The sequence below is a fragment of the Photinus pyralis genome, unplaced genomic scaffold (genome assembly GCF_008802855.1).
Source record: "Photinus pyralis isolate 1611_PpyrPB1 unplaced genomic scaffold, Ppyr1.3 Ppyr1.4_LG7, whole genome shotgun sequence".
Lineage (NCBI taxonomy): Eukaryota > Metazoa > Arthropoda > Insecta > Coleoptera > Lampyridae > Photinus > Photinus pyralis.
This window is the reverse complement of record NW_022170738.1, coordinates 7,177,082-7,187,477: the sequence shown is the minus strand read 5'-3', so window position 1 is coordinate 7,187,477 and position 10,396 is coordinate 7,177,082. Positions and strand designations below refer to the sequence as shown.

General features: G+C 43.8%; 2 protein-coding genes and 1 pseudogene across 2 annotated transcripts; 2 read left to right on the top strand and 1 right to left on the bottom strand.

Annotated features, from left to right (window-relative positions):
• Positions 1-2,495, top strand: LOC116177309 (SCAN domain-containing protein 3-like). Its single transcript, XM_031496247.1, has 2 exons — positions 1-298; positions 358-2,495. The coding sequence occupies exons 1-2, from the start codon at positions 232-234 to the stop codon at positions 1,440-1,442; spliced, it is 1,152 nt and encodes a 383-aa protein (XP_031352107.1). The 5' UTR covers positions 1-231; the 3' UTR covers positions 1,443-2,495.
• Positions 2,496-2,532: 37 nt separating this feature from the next.
• LOC116177308 lies at positions 2,533-5,123 on the top strand. The gene is made up of 2 exons (XM_031496246.1): positions 2,533-2,748; positions 3,120-5,123. Exon 2 carries the CDS (start codon positions 3,139-3,141, stop codon positions 4,639-4,641), a length of 1,503 nt encoding a protein of 500 aa, XP_031352106.1. The 5' UTR covers positions 2,533-2,748; positions 3,120-3,138; the 3' UTR covers positions 4,642-5,123.
• A 2,937-nt stretch (positions 5,124-8,060) lies between these two features.
• On the bottom strand, positions 8,061-9,514 carry LOC116175581 (annotated as a pseudogene).
• Positions 9,515-10,396: the final 882 nt, after the last annotated feature.

The following is a 10,396-nucleotide window of genomic DNA, read 5'->3' as shown; positions in this document are numbered from 1 at the left end:
AGTCATAAATTTTATTTTGAATTTTACTAATGCGATTTGCGAATGCGGCACTTCTCGTGTCTGTATATATTATATTATATTCATCAATTCATCATTAGTTCATTTTCATTCAGTCTGTTCGGTCTTCACTCTTCTTCAGTGTTCAGTCTTCAGCTTCAGTTCTCAGCTTCTTTTTACTTTACACTACCTCGAGGTGTACCTACTTAAAAATCGTTATTTGTTACCTTAAAAATGGGAAAGTACGGAAAATACAAAAAAACTTACAGAAAAGAATGGGAAAGCATTCCGGTCTTTAAAGGTTTGTGGATACAGTATGGTACATGATTGGTAATTCATAGGCATATTTATAGTTAACAGGTTGGCTACAACAAGTGGATTCGGATATCGCTAAATGCAAATATTGTAACGTTGAGCTGAGGCCCCACAAAACGGATCTGATCAAGCACTCGAAAACGCAGCAACATATTCGAAAAGCTTCTAATGTACCATCTACATCTCAATTAGCAAGATTTGGAATTGTAGCCGAATCCTCTTTTTCCAACGACCAGAAAGTGCGCGATCTAAAATTGGCAACTTTCGTTGCAGTTCATAGCACCCTTAATACAATGGATCACCTATGTGATCTATTAAAAGACATCGGGAAAAGCAGTTTTAGTGATCTACGTATGCATAGGACAAAGTGCACGCAAGTGATTCGGAAAGTATTGGCTCCATCAATAATAAAAGACATAATTGATGATATTAACAACTCTAACGCACATTATTCATTGATTCTTGACGAATCGACCGACATTTCAGTGAACAAATATTTATGCGTTTGTGTGCGATATTACAGTGCGGTAAAACAATCGATCACAACGGAATATTTGGGCATTATTTCAATGATCACTTGCAGGGCCGAGGATTTGTATGAGGCAGTAATTTCGTTTATAAAAAACAATAATTTAGAAATTTCAAAATTAATTGGGATTGGTACCGATGGGGCAAATAATCTCTGCGGTAAACATAACTCATTATATACCTTACTAAAAAAAGAAGTGCCGAACTTGCAACTCATAAAATGCATCTGCCACTCTTTGCATTTATGTGCCCAAAAATCCTGCGACGAATTACCTGCCAATGTGGAGTTTCTTGTGCGCGAAACGTACAATTGGTTTAATCTTAGTGTAGTAAGACAAAATGACTATAAAGAAATATATAATTTACTAAACGCGGGAGAAGAAAATCGTCGTCAGCGTAAATTGGTTTCAATCGCTCCCACTCGTTGGCTTTCCCGGTATAATGCGATCGAGGCAATATTGGAACAATGGCTTGAATTAAAAACCCATTTTACGACCGCTAACAATAGGGAAAAATGTTATGCTGCACGTCAGCTAGAATCTATGTATAAGGACCATTCTAATTACGTACATATATTTAATGTTTCTAAAACCAATACTTAAAGAAGTGTATATAACAAATTTGTTATTTCAGCACCAAAATGCCGATTTTTTTAAAGTTTGCGAACCTTTGTTGATGTTAGTGCTGAACATCTTGCGCCGAATATTAAAGCCTATATTCATGTTTGAAAGTGAACCGAACATTAATAAGAGAATTGTAAAATTAAAAGAATCAATGGAGAACCCACTGGCATACGTACATTTAAATGAGGTAGATTATGGGTATAATTTTCATTTAGAACTACAGAAATGTGAGACTTCGCATTCTGAATTAATCAAACAAAAATGTTTTAATTTTTTAAAAGTTTTGGCTAAAAAGTTCTTGGAAAAACTGCCGGAAAATTTTAGAGTTTTACAAATGTTAAAAAATTTGTCCCCCAGTATTTGTTTAAGTCAAACACGACCTCCGTTAAATATTATTTTTCCTTTAGAATTAAAAGGTACTATAAATGTAGACGATTTAGAGAATCAATGGCGCAATCTATTAAACATCGCATGGTGCGATTATTTCGATAAAGGAGAAATTCCACAAGATCCCGAAATTTTTTGGTGTAAAGTAGCTACAGTTAAAAATGCTAATGGAGATTTGTTATTTAAAGAACTGTCAGAATTTGCATTAAAATTACTTTGTTTGCCATTGAGTAACGCAGCGGTGGAACGCGCCTTTTCAGTAATGAATTTAATAAAGTGTAAGACACGTAATAGAATGACTTATGAAACCTTAAATTCAATTTTAATTATACGGATGAATTGTAAAAGCTGGGGCTGGTATTGCTGTAAAAATATGAAAATTACTGAAAATATGTTACAACTATTTAATTACAGCATATATAAACCTGAAAATGAGGATGAAAATGAGATTTCCGAGGAAATATCTGACCTTATAGAAATGTGTAGGTAATAGTATTTAAGTTTATTATGTGTTTGAATTAAAAATATAAGTTTCTGATTGGTTGCTCATTTCTCTGTTAACACTCCTACCTGCAATAAATAAAATTAGGCGATTTGGGCTACTTCATGTAAGCGTTATGGCGACATGAGATATCGAAATACTGGCAACACTGGAGGCGAACAGTACCGTGGCGAAAGGCGATTGAGGCAGACGAGGCGTTCTGGTGAAATTGTGATATCGAGATAAGTTAATAAAATAAGTAAAACTATTCTGTGGTGTTTTGTATTTTCCGGCAACAAATCAGAAGCGGGACTGACCCACAGCAGGCGGCTTACCATTCAGACGAAAACGTGGTGGTGGCGAATTAAGGCGGGCGGCGGCGCTGGTGGTTTTTGGGGAGGTTAGAAATAGTACCAGGTAAAACAAGGGGCGAAAAGGTGTGAGTACATTTTCCATTATTCTGGGCGTATTGTTTAATGCATGAATTGAACGTCAATAGCGAAGGACGCATTCGTTTTTAACGATAAAAGTGCAGGTGGCATGTTGTAGCATAAGCGAACAAAGGAGCACTTGTTGCGGCGCGCACACGTGTTACTTAATCGCATTCCAACGACCGGGAAAAACAAAACACATTGGCGTGCATGCACTTTACTGTTGACAGGCGAAAATAAATTTGTTGACAATAGGCGACTCTTTAGGTGTTTTGGCGTTATTGGTGATTAATTATTAGCACATAGGCGTAGTAACGATTTATATCGGGCGGCGTTTAACGCCATTTAATTCCACAGGTTTACGGCGGGGCAGGCGATGTCCGACGATGACGCGATGTCTCTGGAAGCTGGCGAACTTCCCGGGGAGTCGCGGGAGTCAGTTGAACGCAGCAGGTTGGCAGAGGAAGTGGCGCGCCAACTGATGAGCGGAGGCTTTGCCGATCAGATGCTAAGGGCATTCGAAAGACGGGCATCTTTGGTCTTGGGGGACTTGGCGTTGGCTCCCCAACCGAAACCGCAGGCGGCGGCCAGCGAGGCGAGTGGTTCCACAACGGGCACTGAGATGAAGTTCAGCTCAAAGAAGGCGTGGGACCTAGTAGAGCCGTTTGACCCTGATGCTAAGGAGGCGTCCATCAGCAGATGGGTCTCCCGACTGGACATGTTGGCGGAGATGCACGGCTGGTCGGGAAAGCAAAAGGTGTTGGCGAGCCAGGCGAGGTTGGACGGCGCGGCGAAGCGTTGGTTCCACCGCCTGGACCATATTAATTTTGAGTGGCCGGAATGGTGTGACCGACTGAAGGCGGCGTTCCCGATGAGGACTAATTTCGGCGAACTCATCGAGGAACTGGCGAACCGGCGTAAACGGTCAGGCGAAACGATGACCGAGTACTACCGTGACAAGTTGGCGCTATGTGTACGAGCTGGCATCTCAGGCGAGAATGCAGTCTCGTGCATCATACACGGATTACCGGAGACCTACCGGGCAAATGCATACGCGGCGAAGTGTGCTTCCCCGGAGGCTCTCTATAACGATTTGTTGGCAGGTTTGGAGTCCTGTCGGGAAGGAACGCCAGCGGCAAAGGCACCCGGCCCGAGGACCCTGAGCCAGCGGCTTGGTACGGCGACCAGGCCTACGAAACGGGAGCACTCTCCGCCTACGGCGCCGGCGGGACCTAGGCTTGTGAGGTGCTTCAACTGCCAAGAGATGACCACCCACATGAGTAGGGATTGCCCCTTGGAGCGGAAGGAGAGGTGTCGGCAATGTGGTGAGGCGAACCATGTGTGGGTGAACTGTCCCCGGCGGAAGGAGGCGACGCGAACAGGACCACGGGTGGACGGCGCGTCGAAAAAGGTGAGTTTCCTTTTGAAGGCGACAGACACGTTCGCTAAGAAGGCGCTTGTGAATGGTTGCCCTGTCAAGGCGTACATTGACTCGGGTAGCGAGCGTTCTATCCTTACCCTGGCGGCGGCGAGACGTTTAGGGTTAGGTAAAAGGCGGGAAGGCACAGGCGTCGTGCTCAGCGGGTTTGGCGGTGGCCAAGTTGTGGCGCTGGGCGAGGCGTGGTTCACGGCGGAAGTGGACGGGATTGACCTGGAAGTTAAGGCGTTAGTGGCGGACGTCGATGTGGGCGATATCGAGCTTCTTTTGGGTCAGTCGAGTCTCTACGTACCAGGTGTTACAATGGTGGTGCGGGATGGCAAGGCGTTGCTAAGCAACGAAGGCGATATTACGGCGTTCCTAGGGCGACTCACGCTGGCGGAGCGTGGGAGTGATAAGTTCGAGGTGCGATTGGCGGCAGGTATGATCTGTCCACCATAATCTATTGCGGCGGCGGTCGTGGAGGTTGTGGGCGGCGTTCCCGGTGGCAAGGTAAGGATCGACGAGCGGCGTGTGTGCACGGCGGCATACAGTTACGTTTTGAGTCGTTCCTTCATCGCGGCGGACAGACCGGACCTGATCCCGATTAGGAACTGTGGCGACGCATTTCTGAGTTGGGAAAAGGGACGATTGGTGGCGAGGGCAGAGACGTACCTGGAGGACGAAAGTATACAGGTGAATGTTATAGCGACATCGGCATGTTTGGATGACCTAACAGGCGTGAATGTTGGTGGCGTGGATGACTGGGCGAAGTCGAGATTGATTGAGGTGTTGCGAGCAAGGAGAGATTGTTTTTCAGCGGGCGACCTGGATGTTGGTCTGACTCATCTGGGCGAGATGAAAATCAAACTGTCGACTGACGTTCCGGTACACTATCGGCCGTATAGGTTGGCACATACGGAAAGGGCGTTGGTGAGGCGAAAGGTGCAGGAGATGTTGGATGCTGGCATTATTAGGGAGTCTAACTCGGCATATGCGAGCCCTATAGTGCTGGTGCCAAAGAAAACGGGCGAGGTGCGCATGTGTGTGGATTATCGGGCGCTAAATGCAGTTACGGTGAAAGAGCGATATCCCTTACCGCTCATAGCGGATCTGTTGGATAAGCTGGCGGGCAAAAGGTACTATACAACCCTTGATTTGGCGCAGGGTTATCACCAGGTGCCTTTGCATCCAGACTCGGTGGACAAAACGACGTTTATTACACCGGACGGACATTACGAGTACTTAAGGGTACCGTTTGGTTTGGCGAATGCTCCGGCGGTGTTCCAGCGTATCATGAACAGCATGCTAGGCGAGATGCGACATGGCGAGGTGTTGGTGTATATGGATGACCTTTTGATACCCACAACCACTATTGAGGAAGGTTTGGGCGCCCTCGATCGCGTGTTAGAGATAGTGGCGAGGGCGGGCGTGAAGTTACGCTTAGACAAGTGTTCCTTCCTGCTGGAAAGGGTGGAGTACCTAGGGCATGAAATCAGCGCTAGTGGCGTTCAACCTGGAAGACGTAAGGTAGAGGCGGTGCAATCGTTCCCGGTGCCAACGGATGTGCATGGCGTTAGGCAGTTCGTTGGATTGGCGTCTTATTTTAGGCGGTTTATAAAGGACTTTTCGGGTGTGGCGAAGCCCTTAACGGACCTCACTAAGAAAAATGTAGCGCGGAGCTGGGGCAACCAGCAGCAGGAGGCGTTCAGTCGGCTCAGAGATGCGTTGGCGTGTAGACCGGTACTGGCATTGTACGACAGTAAGGCGGATACTGAGGTTCATACGGATGCTAGTAAGTTGGGCATTGGCGCTATACTCTTGCAGAGGCCCAATGGCGATCAGGCGTGGCGGCCGGTGGAGTACTTTAGCAGAGTTACCACTCCTAGTGAGCAGGCGTATCACAGTTATGAGCTGGAGACCTTGGCGGTGGTCGAAGGCATCAGGCGTTTCAGGGTTTTTCTGATTGGCATTCGGTTCAAGGTAGTGACCGATTGTGTGGCGGTAAGGGCGACTCTTTTAAAAAGGGATTTGGTGCCTCGAATTGCTCGGTGGTGGCTGACAATTCAGGAGTATGACTTAGAGGTGGAGTATCGTCCTGGTGTTAGGATGCAGCATGCAGATGCATTGAGTAGGAATCCTGTTGGCGAGGCGTTGCCAGGTGAGGCAATAGGCGTTAACATTGTAACCATGGCGGAGGAGGATTGGTTTCTGTTGATGCAGCTGCAGGATCCCAAGGCGGAAGGGATAGTCGCGGCTTTGGAATCTGGCGTGGCAGAAAGAAACGTGAAGGCGGAATATAAAATAAAAGGTCGCAGACTTTATAGGATCACGTTGGCGGGCGATCGGCTGTATGTGCCGTCTATGGCAAGGTTTCCTTTGCTGAGGCGGCACCATGATGATATTGGTCATCCTGGAGTGGAGAGGTGTCTCAAGCTGGTGAAAGAAACCTATTGGTTTTCAAAGATGACCAAATTCATTACGAAATATGTGCAGGCGTGCTGGCGATGTGCGTTTGCAAAAGGAAGGCAGAAAATAGATGGGATGAACGTCTACCTGAGATTATCTGGGGCATCAATAACACCATTTCATCGGCGACTAAATATACCCCAGCTCAGCTGATGTTTTCTCATCATAATGGCGTAGTAACTGATTTGGCCAACAGTGGCGAAACACTAGCTAGTGGCGGAAACCCATTGAGCCAGGCAGGGCTCCCAGGCGAACATAGACCTTTCTCACATGGCCAGGGGGGAAAGCCTCAGGGTGACGACTCTGAAGCGAGTACTTCCAAATCAAGGGATCAGTTACGGGCGAACCGAAGTGATGCGAAGGCGAACCTTAAACGAGCAGCAGCTCAGGCGAAGTCACATTATGACAAACGGCGGAGGAAGGCAACGGAGTATAAGGTAGGCGACTTGGTACTTTGGCGAGGCTCAGCGACTGGTAGAGTAGATGCCAAAGTGAGCCATAAGTTGGCGAACAAATATGATGGGCCATATCGGATTGCCAAGGTGATGCCCAACGATAGGTACCTAATCGAGGCGATCAAGGGCGTTAAGGGGTATAAGCGCTTTCAGGCGACAGTGGCGGTTGATTCATTACGGCGGTATCCATGCATGGGTAGCAATTGTCGTGGTAGAGACGAGAGTGGTTCGAATGAGGGCGATAGACGAGTGAGTGCCAAGTGTGATGATGATGTTAGTGATGAAAGTGGTGCGGAGATTGATAGGTTAGACCTATTGGATCTCTTGGAGAGTTAGGCGTAGGCGTTTGGCGATGTGGTAATTAATGGGGACATTAATTTTTCAGGATGGTCGAGTGTTAGGCGCGTAGGCGACCTTAGAGAGGGGAGGCTGGCGGCGTGAAGGTGCGAGGCGAACAGTACCGTGGCGAAAGGCGATTGAGGCAGACGAGGCGTTCTGGTGAAATTGTGATATCGAGATAAGTTAATAAAATAAGTAAAACTATTCTGTGGTGTTTTGTATTTTCCGGCAACAGTATGTTTTAGGACGGTTCAAATCCACCACCAGCATATGCCAGAAGAAGACCACGTACAGTGGTGAAGTCTTTGACTACAACCGAATTGTCAGAAAAATATGACAAGTTACTAAACGAGAGACTTACTATTGCTCAACTTCAAAAAGAGCAACTACAAAACTTAATCAAAATGGAATCAATAGATAGAACATGTTTTAAGAGTTGAATTACTTAAAATCCAAATTGAAAATGAAAAACAAAAATTAAATGTTAATTTGTAGTTCTTTAATGTTGCCTTTCAGTGTTCATTTATGTCTAGAAGTAAGTTTGATTTTCCCTTATTAGTTAGTAGTTACAATACTTTTTGTTTATTAGCATTAGTTAATTCGCATAATAAATATATGTTACAGATTTCCAAAATAATTATTAACTATATCATTTTGAATAATTTGACCTCCAGCATCAGCATTTTGTTGCATTCCAGGGTTATCCATTTGTCCAAGATCAATTAAATAATTTAACCTGTCTTCATTCATGATAGGGGGAATTGGCTCCTTCATTAATCTGGCGATATTGTGTAGTACTGTAGTTGCCGTAATCACAGTTAAACATGTTTCTATTTTAACACGCATACCATATGCTAAACATGGAAAGCGACTTTTCCAAACCCCAATGGTCCGTTCAACAATGTTTCTAGTTCTTATGAACGATTCATTGTATAACTGTTGTGGTCTGGTGGCCGGATCAGCGAGAGGCGTCATTAAAAAAAGATTGTAATGCATAACCACTATCTCCTAAAAATATATAGTTATACATATCCATTTTTGATTGAAAAAAGTACAGTACGACAGTTTTTGTTAACTGACCTACCTATTAAGAACCCATTGCCAAATTCCCCATTTTCTAGTCGAGCACAAATTCTACTATTCATAAATATGGTAGCGTCGTGGGCAGATCCTGGCCACCTAGCAACAACGTCTGAAAATTTCATGTCGGCATCACAAATTACTTGTGTATTTACGGAAAAATATCCTTTTCGGTTTCTAAATATTTCTCCATCGTCCCCTCGCAGTTAGCACTTTCGAATATATACAGTTCACAAACCTGGATTTTTTATTTTTATGTGGGTTCCTTCGACCGCTCCTATCGCTCGTGGAAATCGAGCAATGTCATAAAATCGAACTTGCTCACCTACAACGTCTTCGGGCATTTTGACATGTCGAGGATAAAGTCTGGCCAGGGCTTCAGAAACTCTCACTATAATCCTTGACATGGTGGATGTATCCATACCTCCAAAGTCTGCCAATACGTTCAAGTGTCCCCCAGTGGCATAAAAGCGCAACGCCATTAACAATTGATTAATTGGCGACACACTGTTATTTCTGTAACACATTTAATTCAGGAATGTAATATTGTTATGTATTACATTATATACACATCATTGGGATACTCCAGCGCAGGTTCTATTTGCTCTAGAACATTTAAAACTGTATTCTTGTAGAGCCGAAACTTTCTAAAAAATGTGAAGTCGCTCATTTTTTCAAGATAATTTTTACGTAAATGAATACGCCTTGGAAATCCTTCTTCTATAACTTCCAAAATATGAAGATCATCATCAAATATATCCTCATACTGATCATCCATTACCTATACAAACGTAGTTAATTGGAATATTCAAATTTTAATGCAAGTCTAGGTATTGGGTTATGTTGCAAATAAACAAACAAAAATAATTATTCGTCATGCGCATTGGAACGGGTTTTACTAAACCTTCGCTTAAACTCCCCACAAGGACGGTTTTAGATAAACTAAGTTTAAGTAATATTAAACGCAGTTTAAAAAGTCGTGCAACGTAGATCGCTAGTTAATCTAGGTTTAATGTTAATCCACCGTTAAATTGTGGTTGGTGCAACAAGGCATTAATCATTAATCTGTATTCTGTTTCGTGTTATACCTACGTTTCTTAACAATCGCGCCGCATAATAAGAATAAATGGCGAATGTAAAGAAGAGAACAAGTAAAGTGCAGTTCGAAATATATGTTAGAAAGCTAGAGACAAATAAATTACTAGTAACGGGCCGGTTGAAACCTGGGATGGACAGTGGATATTGTAAAGTAGTAGATACCCAGGTAGCACCCTTCGTCTTTATGACGACATTTTAAAGTTATTTATTGTCTGAGACGTCATACGTTCCTTTCTGTAGGTCAAAATGACGTCTTTCTTAAACTGTCATTATGACGGGCGCAAATTGACGTACATCAGTATTTATCTTTAGCCATTAAAGTTAACAATTTTGTAAATATAAAGTGATTATAATAAAATCAACGCGTTTGGTTAGACTTTCATTATCCAAAGTAATAAATATTGAAATAGGTACTGCTTTAAATTCGCGCCATTTACGGTTTCGAAGCTAGGCTGGCTCATCGTTCGTCTCCGTGTTACGTTTTGCAACAGCTTCGTGCAACGTTCAAGCACGGCGTGTGTAAGTGCAGATGGCAGCAAGTTATTAATCGTTAAAGTTTGGCGTGTGTTATTTTATTTATGTCATACTTGATCATTATTCAGGTATAATAATCCTAAATCAAGATATATTAAATGACAAATAATGCACTCCACCATGACAACCCCAATTATGCGTAGCAACGGGCGTTATGTAAATCCTATAAATATGGAATAATGAATCTATACGAACTTTTTATTTCCAACAACTAAGTAAAAAGAACTGTGTTGATGTCGCAT

Coding starts and splice junctions, on each gene's coding strand:
- LOC116177309 (XM_031496247.1), top strand. CDS start 232: ATGGGAAAGTACGGAAAATACAAAAAAACTTACAGAAAAGAATGGGAA. Junction 299..357: donor AAGCATTCCGGTCTTTAAAG/GTTTGTGGATAC, acceptor TATAGTTAACAG/GTTGGCTACAACAAGTGGAT.
- LOC116177308 (XM_031496246.1), top strand. CDS start 3,139: ATGTCCGACGATGACGCGATGTCTCTGGAAGCTGGCGAACTTCCCGGG.